Here is an 18,589-nt window from a genome sequence, read left to right as displayed (position 1 = left end):
AAAGACTTGTCCACACATCCACACATTTGCTAACTCTCTCATTCTGCGTTCTAGCAGAAGAAAATACATAAAATGCTGCTTTTTTAGAGAAAGGATTATCTAAATTCGTGTGAGCCCACTTCTGGTCCTCATAGACTTGTCCTATGTGTTATTGCATGGGGGCCCGAGACTCAGTTACTTGTCCAAGGTCACTTGTCCAGAGTGTAGAACAGTCTCACCTGATTCACCATAATGACTCCTATATCTAGAAAGTTCTTTCTTGCTGAGTTATCAGCTGCTATAGCATCAGCTATTCCCTGCTTCCTCCTGAATGCTGAGGCTGGCAGGGACCTCCAAGGCCTTTCCTGAACCCCATCCTTTCTAATCAACACCGGAACTGGCGGGCGGAAGTCAAGTGCTGCAGGCTCCTGCTCACTGTGCTGGGTGCCAGGACCATCCTGGGCTGCAGAGCCATGGAAAAACAGACGTTTAGTGTTCTGGACTTATCACGTACTGGCTGCAAAAGCTGAGTGTCACCATCAGTCTAGCTGATGAACTCCTCATCCCTTCTATGCAAGTGCCCCCAGAGCAGCGTGTGCTGGTACAGTGATAAGGTCCCTCTGGCCTGTAGGTCCATGCACCTCAGCACTGGACAGGCCCAGCAGGAGTGGAAATGCCTGCAGCTCAGCCATGGCTGTGCCTGTGGCCCAGTGTGGAAGGCTGTATTGATTAGCTCTGTGGGCTCCACAGTTTGGATAGAGATCAAAACACCACTTTGGATTCCATAAATTATTTGTGGTTTGAATTTTTCAATTGAAAGCAAATTTAAAGTAGTAGCCAAATGAGAATAATTTTGAGAGGAAGATAAAGGCATGTCAATGTCTACTTTGATGCATAAACAATAAGCTGAAGTCAGAGACCCACTTTAAACCCCTTAGACTTTTCTAAGGGTGATTTACATCCTCAATACATGTTCTCCTTGGTTCCCCCGATATGACAGAAGAAAGAGCATTCCATTTACTCATTATATGGCTGCTGGAGCTCCCCAGGTTATTTTTGAGTAATCTGAGGTGTGCAAGATTGAAAAGGCCCACTCTGTACTGAGAAAGGCAAGCTGGGGCTCCAAAGACTGACCCTGGCAAAGACTATGGTGTGCGATAGGTTTGAGCACCAAGGTTTGAGCGTATGAGTGATGCCTTGTGCTGTACTTCGTCTCCAGGGACTTCCTGAAAGCTGGAGACAAAGAGAACATTTTCAACGCAGACCACTTCCCTCTGTGGTACAGAAGAGCCGCCGAGCAGATCCCAGGCAGCTTCGTCTACTCAATCCCATTCAGCACAGGTGGGTGCACACATAGAGAGCAGGTCCTGGCCGTTGTGGGCAGCACCATGGAGGTGCCCAAACACTGAAGAGCTTAGGTCAGTCTTGAGAGCCAGTGGTGAGCATCTCACCAACCCTGAGCCCAAGACCTGTTCTATCACGGGAGGGACCCCACATGAAATGAGTTTTCCTTAACCACATCAAGCCAACAACATTTCAGAAGGCAGGGCTGGCATTTTGCACCCTGTAAAGTGTAAATACAAATTCATTAGTCCTTTTTTTTGTTATTGTTGTTGAGGCCTACTTAAACTTTAGGCATCTTTTGCCAGAAATGCCAGTGAGTTGTGTCACATCCAAAGCCAAAGTGCCCTTTAGACTGAATTGATGGAGACTGGTATGCATGAAGACTCACTGTCTTTGGTCTGTGTGCTCTCCTAACAGGGGCCAAAGCAAGGTGTGTAACAGGTGATTATTCTAGTTCTAGAATTCTGTCATAGCAAAGGCCGCCTTACTCCTAAAAGAACCAATGCTTTCTTGTATCAACCAGTTTTCTAATGAGACAAAGTGGAAATGCTTCTCACTTGTGTGTGGCTTTTTCTGTCTCGACCATTTGTTGTTTATGGTCATGTCTCTGTGTAAGGGTCAATATTAGTCATCGTAGGAACTTTCAAGTTGGAAGATGTGCTTCTGTAAACTTGAACTTCTCTAGAAAGTTCCATCCAGAGCCTTGTTGTTAGTAGCTCTTTTAAATATTCCTAAATGAACCCAAGGACAGCTGCCCAGCACTCATTATCAAACCCCCTGCCTCAGCTGTAGTATGTTCTCATGTCCAAGGCTGAAAACCTACTCAGAGAGAGTGATTTTTGAAATGTGAGGAAAGCTTGTTGACAAGTTGTCTGATACCAAATGAGCTCATTTGGAAGGCAGTCCCTCCATAATGGAGCTAGGCAAAGAAGGGCTGCTTGTTAACTGTCAGATTCTGGAATGTCAGATAGCATAGTCCTGGGGAATGCTTGCAGTCTAGGTTGTATGGGTCTGTGGGCTCTTGCTTAATTGACTTCTGTGTATTCGCGCTCGTATGCATTGGTGCTTTCATAAATACAAATTTCCATATTTCTAAAGTTCTTCCCTTCTGCTTGTCCACATGACACTTTTTAAAAACATATACATTTACTTTATTTACTTTAAAGGCAAAATATTAGAGAGTGGAAAGACAGAGACCTTCCATCCACTTATTTAGTCACAGTTGTGACTGGGCCAGATCAAAGACAGGAGCCTAAAACTCCATTTCCATGTGAATGGTAGGGCCCAAGCCCTAGGACCATCTCCAATGCCTCTACCAGATTCATTGTTCACAGCAGGAAGCTAGGGCAAAAGTGGAGCTGCCTGGACTCCAGCCAGCGCTCTGATGTGGGATGCTGATGTTATAGATGGCAGGTTAACACATTGCATTACAATGCCGGAGCCTTGTATCACGGTTTTTAATCAAAAATGTAAGCTTAGAGAGTTAACTTTTCTCTTTGTTGTGAATCTTTAATTAATAATGTGCACTTCTTTCTGTCAAGCAATCTCTAGACTTTCTCACAGTCCTCTAGAGAAACATCTCTAACCTAATATATAGCCTCGTTTGCTCTTCTTCTGACTATTGGAATCAGTAAGTTATGATTTTCTGACAGAGCTTAGATCCAACACTGTAGAGGCAGAAGGAGTGATGGGAGATGAGAGCATCCCCGGAACTTCTTTGTGTGTGCGTCCACTTGGGTGTGATGACCACTTACTGGCAAAAATTTTCTGTTGTTCACTGTCTTTCCTAAAAGAACTATGTCTGGGGAAAAGTAAAATTCCCATTCATCAAAGCTGTCATTGAATTGGTTTTTTTGTTAACTGAGGTTTGCTGTGAGCTTTCAATGCTATCCTATAATGAAAAGAAACTTGCCTTATTCATGGTCAAGTTACGGATGTTTGTAAAGTAGCATGTTTGGAGATTTCTTTACCTCTCTAAATTCAGGGGATATCTTAAAATCACCAAGTACAAATCAGTGTGGTTGGATATGCTTTCTTTTTCTCTGTTACGTATCGAATGCCTGTACACTGGGAAAGAAGCAGATTTTTATTGCCAGGAAAAAAAAGTTTAACTGCTTCAGTCATTTAGGTCCAAGTTTGGCTTACCTTACCTCTCAGTTCAACTGGGTTCTGTTCAAGTTGTGTTCATTGAGTACCATTTCTAAGGCAGGCACTGGACTAATAATGATTAACAGTGGGCTTTCAGGGTTTGTTTTATTTCACAGATGTTGGAACCATTCTTAGTTGTTGAAAATCTAATGCCAATGCTGTATTATTACCACTTTAGTAAGGGTTTGGCATAAAGATGGCATTACAGCTCTGTCTGTTTTTAGAACAGTTTTACTCTGAAAAACTAAGTTGAATATTAGAATTATATAGATCAGACCAGACTTGATCAATGAATAAAAGCTAGAGTTGCCAACTGACTGTAAAAACATTTTAAAAGTTTTTATTTCATGCAGTTCTCCATGGCTATTTTCAGAGAGATTATCTGCGTGTGGCATGGACACAGTAAACATTGCAATGAATAGCTGTGGGTGAACAAAAATGGGGTCCCTCCATGGTAGTCAGGGATGTCACTGTCAAGAGGCTGGACATTTCCCAGGGCAGCTACAACTCAGGGCATGGAGTCTAGTCCAAATAGCCTGACAGAAGTGGCAGAGTGTACCCTAGAGTCTCGCTTTTGGAAACCAAGCCCCCAATAAATTTCCTAATTGGTGTCTGTCTGCCAATGAGATTGTTGTCTTCATGTGTGCACTGTCATTAGGTCCAGTTTTACTATGGTGGATTTTCTTCTCACAGGAACAGTCAACAAAAGCAATGTGGTGACAGCAAGTACCTCCATCCAGCTCCTGGATGAACGGAAATCTCCCGTGGTAGCAGGTAAATGACATGTCCCTCAGTGAATGCAGAGTGACCATGGTGTCCATTCATCTGGCTAGTCAGCTACTTTTATGTGACAAATGTATTTCCTCAAAAGTAGAGTGAAAAAACAAAACTAAAGTTTTGTGCCATCTCTTTCCTGGCTAGGTGTTGACAGCTGGTGATGTCTGATTTGAGCATAGAAATCTTTCCCAGGGCTTGTATATGTAAACTTGGTTGATAAGTCACTGGATTGTGCAGAGGAGAATTACTTGACAGTGAATAGCATGCTCATTTGAAATAAATTCTGAATTTCCAGTTCCTTAATCATTAATTAGTAACATTGGGCCTACGAGTAAAACGTGGCATGACGTTAGGCAAACATAAGCTGAAGCGTGTGTGTCTCCAGAAAGAGTGTAATTTCCTTCACCGTAATCCCCCTGAGGAATCAGAGAGAGAGATCCCTCTACAGCTACTAGGTGAGGGAGACAGGAGAAAGTTGAAACAAATTTATGACCAAGTCCTAAACGACCAAAAAACCCCATTGCTGGCTTTTCCCTTTTCCCTTTTCTCTCAGCAAAATCAGGATCTGAGTGGCTTTCATTGGCAGTATCTGGCTTATAGAACTAGAAGAGCTGCCACAAGCCCTCCTTGGAAGACTGACTGACTGAGATCATGGCTGGCAGTACTCTGCTTCTAATATAGACCTGTTGGTTTCATTGGCTGATGGATTGGTGATATATTTCAAGCACCATCCTCATATTGTTTGGCTTGTCAAAGGAAGTCAGTTTGTTCTGGGGCCATCTTCCTCTGTAAGTGATACTGCAGGGTGACTTTGAACCTCATCTTCTGTGTGTTTGCTCACTGAGCAAGTGTGGGAAGGAATGCAGAGGGAGCAGATGTGTTGTAAGTAGTGTTTCATTGGCTGGGGAGTACAACTCTTCCACTCTCTGTGTCTGATGTGTCCTATGCATCGTAATTGTGTTGCTGGGAGCAGTGCCCTGGTGGTCCCTGGTTTATTGCACATGGCAAGGAGGGCATTCCTATGTGTCTGACCCGTATCTTATCTTGGACTGGGCAGGCCTGTTGTTAGTCAGCCAGGAGATAGGGGCGCTGTAGATTCATGGCTGTTGTGTCACTTCATGTCTCAAGGTCCTGGAGAACAACAAGAGACAGGATCATGTAACTTCACAAGATTTATGCTTGCATCAAGGAGGCAGACTTGCTCCCCTCCAGCCAGCGGACTACTGGATGGATGTTGTCTCCTAGAAGCTGGGGCTGTGTGTAGCGACTATCACAGACATGACTGGGCCATGTCTGTCCGTCCATATAAACATGAAATTTTTTTTAAAAATCTTTTCCTTGGGTTTCTCATTCAGAACGCTCTGGGTAGACCATTATGTTTATCCCAGCCACCTGTGTCCAGCTTCACCAACTGTGTTCAAATGGTGCTGAGTTCCTTATGCCGTAAGGAACTATGATAAGGAACTAGGAGTACCCATATGACTGTGGGTACTGTTCTTCCAGTTAAGAGAAGAACATGAATTTTCCAAATAGCTTGCGTATCTATCTTTGAGTTACAGTGCTGGCCAGAGACTGCAGGCCAGACACCAGTCAGCTCAGTCAAAGTGGGCAGAACAGGCTTATTGATATGTATCAACAGGTCCCTATTTTCAAAAGCATAAATACAGATAAACCTGAAAGGTGAGATTAAGGCCATCTGAGGAGCTGTATTTAATTTTTACCTTTAAGATTGGTGATTATCAACCCTCTTCTTCAAATGGAGTTTGGCAGATGTGAGCTAAAACAGAATTGCTTGGGTTTCATCTTGAAGATCGCTATTGATGCAACCCTGTGAGGGTCATGGCCTTAAGAGGACCCATCTGTCCCCAGACACAGAGCGCTTTTTGGATGGAGGAGCAGATTTTATTAACTCGCACACAACCATCATAACAGATTCCATTTGGCTCCTCTGGGTATTTTCTTCAAATTAGGCGAAAGAGATTGTTTACCTCTTGAAAATCAAAACAGCAGTCTTCATTGGAGAAGAGGCCTTGTTTTGGTAGATGAAGTTTAGCATGTAAATGGGCATGTCCCCCATCTGTGTGCCTTCCGCCCAGATGGAACATCATGGACCAGCAATGACGTTATTGTGTTAAACTGGAACTTACCTGGAAGAAAAGGTATGCAGTTTTGCAAACAAGTATCAAGAACTGCTTTCAAAGTTCTGCCTCACTCCCAGGTCTGTTCTGATATTCTCATATGCTTTGGTTGTAATGCATTATTATTTGGGAGTCAAAGAGTTTATTGTTTTGTTTGATTCTCTTGTTTTTCTTTGCTTTTCTTTCTTAAACAAAAACATTCAGATGCTCATCTGTCAATGACACCTTTGAAGAAAGGCCAGTCCGACTGGGCAGGCGTCCATCTGCACATCAGGCTGCATGCACAAACAAGGCCTCATCCATCTTCTTGGCCTCCTCACGAGGGCCTGCCAGCTCCCCTGCTGCCATCAGTGGGCTGGACTTTCCTAACTGCTTTCCCACTACAAAGGAGTGGTAGGCCATTTCCTTTGGCCTTCCATGTCTTCCAGAGCCCAGGAAACTGTGTGTGTGTGTGTGTGTGTGTGTGTGTGTGTGTGTGTGTGTGTGAGAGAGAGAGAGAGAGAGAGAGAGAGAGAGAGAGAGAGACTGACCGACCATTTCCTTTGGTTTTCCATGTCTTCCAGAGCCCAGGAAACTGTGTGTGTGTGTGTGTGAGAGAGAGAGAGAGAGAGAGAGAGAGAGAGAGAGACCGACCGACCGACCAACCATTTCCTTTGGTCTTCCATGTCTTCCAGAGTCCAGAAAACTCTGTGTGTGTGTGTGTGTGTCTGTCTGTCTGTCTGTCTGGCCATTTATCCATGTTCTGTTGTTAGTAGAAACACATACCCTGGATGGGAAAGTCCACCTACATGTGTGACTTGCTGAGTGTTGGTCTTGTGTCTCTAAAGGTATGTGTGAAACAGGACCAAGCATATCACCTCCCTGCTTTTATTCTATGTCAATCTGGGGACAGTATGAGACAACAGACAAGAAAATACTGGGATATTAAGTCAAAAAAGGCTAGGATTTGGTAATAACCCATTTCTGTCAAGTTAGTAGCATATTCTTTTGCTCAATATTTCATAAAATTCTGCTTTTGCTAGGAATTCTACCTGTAAATGAAACATAATCAGGCTCCACCAAGCAGTAGCTGTTGTTGTTTTTTTAAGGATTTATGTTATTTTTACCAGAAAGCCAGATATACAGAGAGGAGGAGAGAAAGAGAGGAAGATTTTCCATCTGATGATTCACTTCCCAAGTGACCACAATGGCCAAAGCTGAGTCAATCTGAAGCCAGGAACCAGAAGCTCTTCCAGGTCTCCCTTGTGGGTGTAGGGTCCCAAGGCTTTGGGCCGTCCTCAACTGCTTTCCCAGGCCACAAGCAGGGAGCTGGATGGGAAGCGGGACTGCCGGGATTAGAATTGGTGTCCTTATGGGATCCTGGCATGTGCGAGGCAAGGACTTTAGCCACTAGGGTATTGTGCTGGGCCCTCAGCAGCTATTTTTAAAGCAGTGTCTACACAGGGTGAGCAAATTGAAAATTTGAACAGTTATCTGGAAGACCCAGTCCTTTTCATCATCTTGTCATCACAGCATAACCTAGTGAAACAGAGTAGATCAACCCTCAATGAGAGCTTCGTAAATGGAAGTGAAATCTTCCTTGCCCCAAATTACTTGTTAAACTGAGTTCTTTGAACTACTTAGGTCATTGTGATAATTCTCCATCATGCTGTCAGTGGTAAACTCAGTCCTGTGGACTAGCAATCATAGGCCCACTGCTACTGTGCTAGGATAGGAATGATGTGGGAAAAAAAGACTTGAATAAAGTGGGAAATGCAGCCCTGTCGAGCATGACTGCTGTCACTCTGTTGCTTGTCTGACACGCCATACCTTCTAGACTCTCCTGGGGCCATTGTAAGTTCCCAAATCTCGATGTTTGCTAAGAAATTCAAGCTCCTGAATTTTAAAAAGAATAAATTCTGAATTATCTACAATTTAAAACATGCATAGTATATAAATCTTAGGTCACTCTTTAAAATGTTCCATTTGACTTCTGAAATAATTATAAACGCTCCAGGGACAAGGACTGGCCTCATGATATTTTTATTCCCATATCCAAACACAGAGAATTATTCTTGTGAAAAGTGAGAAAGTTTTTAAATAAAGATGGACTTCATTTTCAACCTGCCGTCTGTAGGTCTGTAATGTTATAAAATGTACTGACAAGACAGACCGTGCAAGCACAAAACACTCTCTGATCACTCAATAGCTGAAGCCCCTGTCCCCACCACAGGAGTGTGACACAGACCAATAGGAGTGTTTCAATGAATAGAAAACTCACTGGGTGCCCAGTCCTAATGGGAACTGTGTTAGTTATCTTTGTACCCATGGATGCCTTTCCTGAGGTCCAAGCATCTCATGGGCTGCTTAAAATAGCTTAATGTGATCATCTGTAGGAATAAAAAATTATAGGTCTTACATGCATTGGTGTCTTGTAGCTCTTTTTCAATGAGTTTTATTGAGAGTTATGACTTACATATAAAAATATGCACCCATTTTAACTGCAAAATTCAATGACTTGGTAGATTTTAGGAGACGTAAGAACACAGACTACATTGGAGCTGTTCATTGGAAGAAATGTTGGTTGTGTGGTGTCATCTGTAGGGCTTTAACGTCACATAATAACAAAGAGGGTCTTATTTTAACCAACTAATTAGTAAGCTGATCTATCAAAGAAGGTTGATCACTAACTGTTATTTTCTCTGAGTGCAGAGTTTAGTTTGGGGCCTTCCTGAGAGTTGGCTGACTAGTGTTGGCAAATGTGTAGGTAGATATTCAACTTAGTGACACGCCTTTAATGAGGACTCTCTCACACACCTGGTAATACAAATGAATACCTTGGGAATTATGTTCAAGCTGCGTGGATGAACGACTAGGTTGACCAGTCTGAGCAAAGAAAGTATCTTCTCTTTGCAAAATGAATGCTTTCTGATTAAACCAATAGTTTCCATCCAGAGATAGGGATATTTGGCAACATCTACAACCATTTTTGATAATCACCACTGGTTAGGACGGAGGGTACTGGCACCTAGTAGGGAGAGGTCAGGAATAGTGCCAAATACCCTACAAAGCACATAATGGCCCACAACCACGAATTCTCTGGCTCATCCCGGCATTATAGTGCCATTGAAAAGTTCTGGATTAAACTGACAGGATATTTCACCTTGTGTTTCCCAATTTGCTATTTTCCCCTATTGGTTAATTTTTAAAGCCATCTTCAGTCTTAATTAAATTATTCCAGAAATGTGGGTTTTGCCCCTACTGTGTACCTAGTGCTGGGTTCATGCTGTGAGGGTAATATGGAGTACAATGGGAGGATGCTTGTTGAGGCAATACAAGTGCCCTGTTGGCATCTGGCATCCAGAGGCCAGGGTGACACTGCCCAAGGAATAGTTGTCCCAATTTGTCTCAAACTGTAAGTGCCCTCCGAGAACATTGAGCATGGCCTAGTTGCTGCCAGTGGTTTAGCTCCCATTGCATGGGGAATGTAGACAACAAAATCCATGGAAGAGGGAAGAAGAAGAAGGAGAATGAGCAGTGCTTTTTAGAAAAAAAGAAGCATGGGGCCTAGCATCGTGGCCTAGTGGCTAAAGTCCTTGCCTTGTATGCACCAAGATCCCATATGGGTGCCAGTTCATGTCCCAGTGGCCCTGCTTCCCACTTCTCTGCTTGTGGCCTGGGAAAGCAGTCAAGGACAACCCAAAGCCTTGGGACCTTGCATCCATGTGGGAGACCCAGAGAAAGCTCCAGGCTCCTGGCTTCAGATCAGCTCAGCTATGGCCATTGCAGCTGTTTGGGGAGTGAATCATTGGACGGAAGATCTTCTTCTCTGTCTTTCCTGCTCTCTGTATAGCTGACTTTCCAATAAAAATAAATAACTCTTTTGGAAAAAAAAAAAAGCATGATTGGCAGCTGCAGAGATGAGAGATGCACATTGGTGTTTGTGTGGATATGTGGTGGGCCAGGATATCTAGACTAATTAGGAGGTGGTTAGAGAAGGCTGCCCTGACTGGGTCGACATGACTGCAGACCTGAGTGTGGCAGTGTAGACGCTGTGTGAAGGTCTGAGGGAGAGGCATTCCTGGCAGAGGGAGCTTTCTCCTCCAAGAATCCTGAGTGAATCTGCCATGAGATGCCTCAGGCGCACGTACATGTTCCCGGCGGGCCCTCAGAGAGCCGACCAGATCTCTCAGGTTCTAGAAGTCTTCACGAGGATGTAAAGTCATAGTTGGTGGGCAGTTGGGTGGATGACCCAGGGGGAGAGGGGAACCCAAAGCAAGCCCCAAAGGAGGGATTTGTGTCTGACATTTCTCTGCTAGGCGAATAAATGGATGTGATGCAGAGGTAAAAGGAGGACAACAGCAAGAGGGCTGATCATAGCCAACTCTTCCAAACTGGAGGTGTGATGTAGTTGTAGATGGCAAGTATGTCTTGGAACTCTCCAGCAGAAAGCGAAAACCAAAACTGGCAACTGGAGCAGCTGCTCTGCATACCACTGTAGCGAGTGACAAGGGCATATTGAGGATGATTGCTCCAGAAATAAAAATAGCCCAGAGTTTTGAGAAATGATATCTACTATGCTCACTCTCCAGGCCACTCACTCCCTAGAGACACTGTCCTCTTTGTAAACCCCATCAAAAATCCCAGCACATCCTCCTCTCAAACACCAGCAGTAGAATCGCAGGGTAACAGATGCTTGTTCATCGTGGCTCACGTGCCGTGAATCCTCAGGTTAAGCTGCCTCTTTTTGAGGTCATGGTGGGATTCAGATGTTAAAGTCAAGCTGAGCTGGATGTTAAAGGGGGCTGCTCAGAGCTGCTCCTCCCTTTCTGTCAACTGGCTTGAATCTTTCCCATTTGTGAATCAGGAGTATTGATGCTTAAACTGAATTTCTCACAGCATAGCTTTTTTAAACATGGAAATAGCCAATATTGGAGTGTTTCTTGCAACCAGATTCAGGCTAGCCTTAGGAAGGGCCCGTTTGGTTCCTGCTGAGAGAAAAGATGCTTGGTGAATTGCCTACAGTTGAACACTTAGTAACCAGGAGCTGATTAATTTTTATGGAAGCGCTTTCATTGTCAACAGTTATACCTGAAAACGGTGGGGTTTTTTTCCCCCATTTTTTGTTCTCTATGGAAACTTGCCCATGGGAATATCTTTAGAATATCTAGACTTATTTGACAATAAAACTTTGAAACTCTTAGAGGTTGGCAAAGTGCAGAAGTGAATGCCCAATTCTGGACCTGTATTTCTTTAATAGTTTTGTTGAGATACAGTTTATGTTCTGTGAAAGTCACCCACTGCATACATAACTGCCCAACTCATCGGCTTTTAGTATACTTGATAGTGTTGTCTAAGCATCACAATATAATTTTATTTTGTTCTGTTTTTAAAATGTTAATTATTGGAGGGAGAGTGGGAGAGCTAGAGAGAACTTTCACCTGCTAGTTCAATTCCTAGACGACCATAGGGCCAGGCTGAGACCAGGAGCCAAGAAGCCCACCCTGTTCTTCCAGGTGGGTGATAGAGACCAAAATTCTGGAGATACCCTCCACCACCTTCACCACCATATTTGTCAGCAGGGAGCTAGATCCTAAATGACGCAGCCAGGATTCAAACTTGCACTCTGATATGGGGATGCTGACCTACAACTTGATTTTAGAATTACTTCAGCATCCCGCTTAGGTTTCACCATACACTGCCCCCCTACCAGACCCTAACTTCAGGAAATCACTCTCATCTTCTATCCCTGGGAACTATTTTTTTTTTTTTGAAGTTTCATATAAAGAGGGCCCTATAATGTGTGACCTGTTGTGACAAGCTCCTTTCTGTTTCCCGGGTTCACTCATGTTGCACCACTTACCAGTGTTCCCCCTTTTTTTATTGCCAGATAGTAAAACATGAAGGTGGTGCTCAATTTTTAGCTGTTAGGAATAATGTTGATATAAGCGTTCATGTATATATTCTAGTGTAGACATATGTTTTCTTTTTTCCAAAGTGGATTTACCATTTTGCAGTCTCACGAGTAATGAATGTATAAGAGTTCTAATTTTTCTACATCCTTGTCAACACTTGTTATTGCCCATTTTTTGTAGCCATTTGATGAGTGTGAAAAAATATGCATTTCCTTAAACACTTATGCTGAACAGTTTTTTTCGTGTGTTTGCCCGTCTTTTGTGTATCTTTGAGGAAATACCTATTCGGGTGATTTTCTCTGTGTCAGTTGGGTTTGTCTTTTTATTGCTGGATTTTGAGGATTCTTTACATATTCTGGAAATAAGTGCCTTGACAGGTATCTGCTGCCTATTTTTTGGTAGGTAATGTTTTGCAGAGATACAGCCATGCCCTTGCTGTCCGTGGGTGTTGACCTGTTAAAGAGGAAGGCCTAAGTAGTGGGAGAGAGACTCCCTGGCCGACTAAGCCAACATCATTTACCACCTGGAGCTTCATAGTAAAAGCTGGCCAAGTCCTGTTGTAGAGGAAAATAATGTCACATCTTCTGTTTGAAGCAAAAACAAGAAATGCTCATTTGTTCACTCACCTATTTCATCCTGCTGTTATAAAAATGAAGTGGATACTTAAATCAGACTTGACATAAGTAGATGCTGAAGACAGCTGCGTGTATCAGGCCTGGTCCATCATTGTACCTAATGTTTTGGTACATGTGGTTACAAAGAAATCCCAATCAAAGATCCTGAGCCTTCTAAAAATATATGCTCTCATCATTAGTCAAGACAGTGATTTACTTGATCTTGGTTCGGGTTTATAAACCTCTGAACGATGTAATCATCATAATGCTGGGCAGAGCATTGGAAATGCCCTCACATGCTTCAGTGGAAAGCAGTTTATGGGATTCCAGCCCTTCCTCCCCCACATGGCTCACGAGAGATTTGGGGGTTTATTTAACTGCCTTTATCCAAGCAAATCTCCTGGTGACCTTCTTGGGATTTTGATCTCAGTTAAGACGAGAATATGCGTGACTCATGCTAAGTGAGGGCCCACGGAGGATAAATGACCTGACATGACCCTCCCTCCCTAGGAGGAGAGGGACGGATGAGAGCCGAGCCTGCAGGAGAAGCGGAAGCACTCGGGCAGTCAGTGCGGGGACTTTGTTGCCCTTGCAGAATGCGTTGTCCCTCTCTAGCTGGGTACACACAAGGGTGAGCCAAGGCTCTGTTCCCACTGCCTCACTCGACTTTGCACTAAGAGTTCCTGGCTTCTGTTCCAGGTGAACAGCTTCTGACAGGGCTGGGAACATCTGAGTGTCATTTGCATTTCAAGGGATTCAGAGCAGGCAGGTAGGAGTGTCCAGTTATCTTTAAAAGGAAAATCTCAGAAAATGGCCTACATGGTCAACTTAATATGCTTTTTGTTTTTTCTCTTTGGCAAGTCTACCAACTTCCAGATTTTAGCCAGCTTAGCCAGGTTTTTAAGAGAGAATTATTTTGTTACAGTGTGATCTTACTGGTTTTGTACTATTTACTTTTTTATGTGTCCTTTTCTCTGTTCCTCTCTCCATTTCTCTTTAGAATCGGTTGCAGTCCTCATTCATCCATTGTAATACTTTCCTCTCATCAGGGTCACCAGTACTTGAACTTCAGATGGTCATTGCTTTTCGTGCATCAGAAGCCTTTTACCCTGTTGCTGCTCCTTTGCATGGTTCCTGCCAGTCCCTGCTGAGTCTCCCTTGCTGATTACTCATAACCCAGACTTAGAAATAGTGGAGGGCCCAGAGGTCTTCAGTGGCTTTCTTACCCACTGTCTAAGCTTTCAGTACCATCTATTAGCCTCACCTCTTTTGCCTGACCCTTGTCCTGACTAGTGAGCACCTCCTCTTTCTCCAGTAGTCCCGTCACGTTCAGTAGTGCACGTTCAGTATAGGCATCCTATACTGATGCCCTGATTCCATTCAGCGTGTCCCATGTGGTCTTGCTTATCTAGGTGAATGCAACTCAGTCATCCTTTTACCTCATCATGTATTTGGTCCACAGACTTTAGAGTTGTTTTGTTGTTGATAATATTTGAGCAGACTCAAAAGTAGATAGAAAAATATGACTTCCTGTGGATCCTTCAAATTGTCCTATATGCCATCCACTAGTGAACACTGTGTTCTTCAAACTCCTGTTCTGCTACCAGCGCTCCTCTATTATTTTAAATCAAATTTTAGTCATGACATCATTCCATCCAAAAATACTTCAGTGTACAATGTTAAGGGATATGGTCTTTGCATTTTAATATAGCAATATCATCATTACACCTAAAAATAATAACTTTTTTTTAAAGATTTATTCATTTTATTACAGCCAGATATACACAAAGGAGGAGAGACAGAGAGGAAGATCTTCCGTCCAATGATTCACTCCCCAAGTGAGCTGCAATGGGCCGGTGCTGCGCCGATCCGAAGCCGGGAACCTGGAAGCTCTTCCGGGTCTCCCACACGGGTGCAGTGTCCCAATGCATTGGGCCGTCCTCTCCTGCTTTCCCAGGCCACAAGCAGGGAGCTGGATGGGAAGTGGAGCTGCCGGGATTAGAACCGGCACCCATATGGGATCCCGGGGCTTTCAAGGCGAGGACTTTAGCCGCTAGGCCACACCGCCGGGCCCAAAAAATAATAACTTTTAATTACCTACTACCTAGACAGTTTCTAAATTCCTATTTATCTAAATTGTGCCATTTTAACTGTTTTATTATTTGAGTCATGATCTTGTAGTCAGGATGGATTCTTCTCCTTTCATCTCAGTACTACACCACTACCTACAAGGACCAGCCAACTTCATCTCTCCCCTGGACTGTTGAAATGGCCTTCTGACTATTCCCTTAATACCTTCTTCCAACTTTGACCCTTCTGTCTCCTTATTGGAGCCCCAGAAATCTTAGAAAACAAGTCACTCCATGTTTCTCCTCCATTCAGAGTCCTTTATTGACTTCCTTGGAGTTAAAAGCTAAAATTTTCACAAGAGTCCATGTCTCAGTTATCTGCTGTTGCGTGACAAATTGCGATAACATTGATTGGCTTAGAGCTGTAAGCGTTTACTATCATATAGCTCTTGTGTGTCAGAGATCTGGGCATTGGGCTGTCTCCTCGTGGTTAGTTTTTCATAAAAGCTGCAGACAACGTGTCGGCTCTGGATCGTCTATAAGGTTGCAGTGGAAGTGTTGCTGAGGGCTTCAGGCACATCTGAAGGCTCCACAGCAGATGAATACTCCCATATTCACTCATAGGATCATTACAGGGTTCAGTTCCTTGAGGTTTACTGGACCACATGTCCCCATTCGTTGCTGGTGGTTGATCAGAAACCTTTCTTACTGCCTTTGCACGGAGTTATCTATGGAACAGCTCGCTGTGTGCGAGCTAACTTGCAGCAGAATCAGCAGGGGTGAGCCATAGAGAAGCCAGAGCATCCTCAGGTGTTTATTCTCCTTTCAATGAAACACGTTATTTACTAGCTAGCATCCTAATCTGAGTTTAATGTGATCATTGTCTCCAATAATTACGAGAGCCTGTCACTCAGTTTCTTCCACTCCCTTTCCAAGAGTGGCCTTCCCAGAGTCAGAGCTGCTGGAAGGATGCTCCGTTCCCATTTTGCCTTAGCTCCTTTTGCTGTTCTCCTGTCCCAGGAGTGGGAATAAGTGACTTACTGGCTGGTTTGGAAATGTTGGCAGTGCCAAGTGAGGATGCTCGCTCTGCCTTCTCCAAATGTATCCCAGTGCCCAGGTTGGGATCGATCTCGGGAAGACTTCTCTCCACATTCCTCCTCCATTCCATGCTTAACACACTTCCCAAGCTTTCTGATGGCATTGCTTAACCTCTAATGTAGTGGAGTACCCATGTGCTTTGAGTACCATAAGGTATAGAGAAAGTTAGACATGATACTCAGAAAGCCTATGGCAAAAAAATTGGGTGTTCTGCGTGGGTGGTGCTGCTGTTATATCTCTGTGTAAACAGCTAATACAGTTCACAGTCTAGATGTTATGGTTCACTGTAAAATGAACCAAGAATGGTGCGAGTCAGGGCGTATTGTTCATGCTAATGCCTTGCTCCTGCAATTGCCTTTTTTCTGTCCTGGAATCAAGTATTCGTGTGACTTTGGGAGAGTTTCTTGTACTTTTCATGTTTCTATTTCCCATCTGTAAAACAAAGGCACTTGAACCACATCATGGTAGCAAATAGGTTTAATCCCATGTGTCAACTCCATTTGATCAGTAATGAGTACCTGAGGAACAGATTTAAAAGGATTCTGAGGTCTTGTCTGGGCTCACCAGATAAGTTTACCGTGACCTGTTAGCCATGTCCTGACGGAGAAGGATGCGGGTGGTAGCTCTTCTGAAACTTGCCAGGCCTACAGTGAATGATCTTCAAGACTCTTCCCAGCACCCGTAGATTCTGACTATTTTTCTGCACCTTCTTGATGAGCCTGTATGGCTGGATGACATCCAAATGAATGTTCAGTGTCACTGCAGGGAGATGTGGTATGGAGAGTCCAGCAGAGAATCTAAAAGGGTAGAAAATGAAAATGCCTCTTGCAATGGGATGGAAATTTCTTTGAGTCCTCCTTGTACATTGAGCATAAAAAAAAAAGAAGCCTTTTCATCAACAGGGCAAGCAAGGTGACTCGCTGAAGTTGTACATACAAACTGCAGTCCCCATAATGTCATGGTGGCTTGCTGCATCATTTTGTGTATATGTGTAGGTTTCTCTCAAGAGCTCTGAACAGAGAATACAGTGGTGAGTAAGTGGCAAAAGTATTTCCTGATATGCAATAGAAAGCTACACATTTCCAGCAGTGGCTAAAATTGAGTAATGTGGGCTAACATGAATGTGTTTTGTTTCGGGGGTATTTGTTTAGCTTCAGTTATGAGATTTCCTTTTTGTGGGCCTTCCAGAAGACCTCTGTGTGTGAATCACTTTTTAGTCTTTCATTGTTGTAAGGAAAATGAAAATGTCAAGTATTGACTGGCATTTTATAATCTTGAGCACAAGAATCTTCCTGCAGGAGTGCAGGCTGTTTGCCTTAATTGTAAGAGCTCTTCAAATTCAAAGTTGTACCTGGATCTTTCTCTGGAATCTTCATTGATGTTGTACCTTTTTCTATCCTCTCTGTCTCACTGTACATGGCCATTGCACACTTGTGCATTTGTGGTCTCTCACAAAAATATTGCCCAGCTGTAGTCATACTGTTGTACCGAGTATGATTTTATGAAAACATGTTTTAGATGCTTTCTTTACAAATAAGCAACACTAAATATGATTTGGGGGCCAGTGCAGTCCTCAGCAGCTGAGTGGAAGCACAGTTTTACAGGAGAATCTGTAAATTTGGTGAAGCAATAAACAGCTGAAAATAATCTGTGAGGCGTCTGCAAATTACCGCTCATGAGCTATAGTGGTTGTGAGAGATAATTTGTGGTTCTTGCAGAATACCGGCAAATTGAGTTTTTCATCTGCAGTGTTTTTTGCACTTGTAACATTTCATTTCTCATATTAACAAATGATAACTCCATGTTTGTTAATCCAAACAATTTGATTTATAAGTCTCTATGCTGAGAAACTGTTGACATTTCAAGATAAGTAATTATTTTCACTGCCAACTGTTGTTTGTAGTGCCTGAAGGCACAAGATAGAAATTTGAATATTCATACATGTCATTCTAATCACCTTCCTTAAAAAATGATTCATTGAGCCATAAGTCTGGTCATTTGACTCATCACCTGTACTTGAAAATCTAGCAGACTACAAACATTGACAAGCAAGAGTTTCAATCACTTTCAAGTTTCCTGCCGTGTGTTGGTACATTGCGGGCAGGACACAGGCTTGACCTGCAGTGTCACCAACCTGTGGGAAGGCACAGTGCACTGACAGTTTTAAATTACTGCAATAAGAAGCATGCATCTTTGCCCTCTGTAGCCCCCAGCTCATGTACTATCTGTTTAAGCATCTCACAGGCTGGGTACCATGAACACTCGGGGAAACACCATGCTCCACGGCTGGGTGTACAGTGCAAGCTCAAGGAGCATGGCTGACATTGGGACTACATATAGAAAGGTCTTCTGAATTTCTCCTCTTGCTTTCTCGGGCAAGGACTCAGGGCAGGGGCAAGGAAGGGTTTTCTTCTTCACCTACAAAGATGTCGCTGAAGTCCCAAGAGCAGCTGGACTCCTGAGAGTCACCCTTGTCCATTGAAGTGTCCCATGTGGCACAGCAGAGAGAGGACGGCAGAACCTGAGAG

General features: G+C 43.5%; 1 protein-coding gene across 1 annotated transcript in view; it reads left to right on the top strand.

The window, feature by feature from the left end:
• The window catches only part of CACNA2D3 (calcium voltage-gated channel auxiliary subunit alpha2delta 3), a 714,521-nt gene that overhangs the window by 579,445 nt on the left and 116,487 nt on the right, over positions 1-18,589 (top strand). The window contains exons 25-26 of the mRNA XM_058678785.1: positions 1,199-1,320; positions 4,165-4,245. Coding sequence (XP_058534768.1) covers positions 1,199-1,320; positions 4,165-4,245 — 203 coding nt within the window. The remainder of the gene's footprint in view (positions 1-1,198; positions 1,321-4,164; positions 4,246-18,589) is intronic.

Source organism: Ochotona princeps, chromosome 21 (genome assembly GCF_030435755.1).
Source record: "Ochotona princeps isolate mOchPri1 chromosome 21, mOchPri1.hap1, whole genome shotgun sequence".
In the NCBI taxonomy this organism is placed as follows: domain Eukaryota; kingdom Metazoa; phylum Chordata; class Mammalia; order Lagomorpha; family Ochotonidae; genus Ochotona; species Ochotona princeps.
The sequence above is the reverse complement of the archived record's forward strand: the minus strand, read 5'-3'. Positions and strand labels throughout refer to the sequence as shown.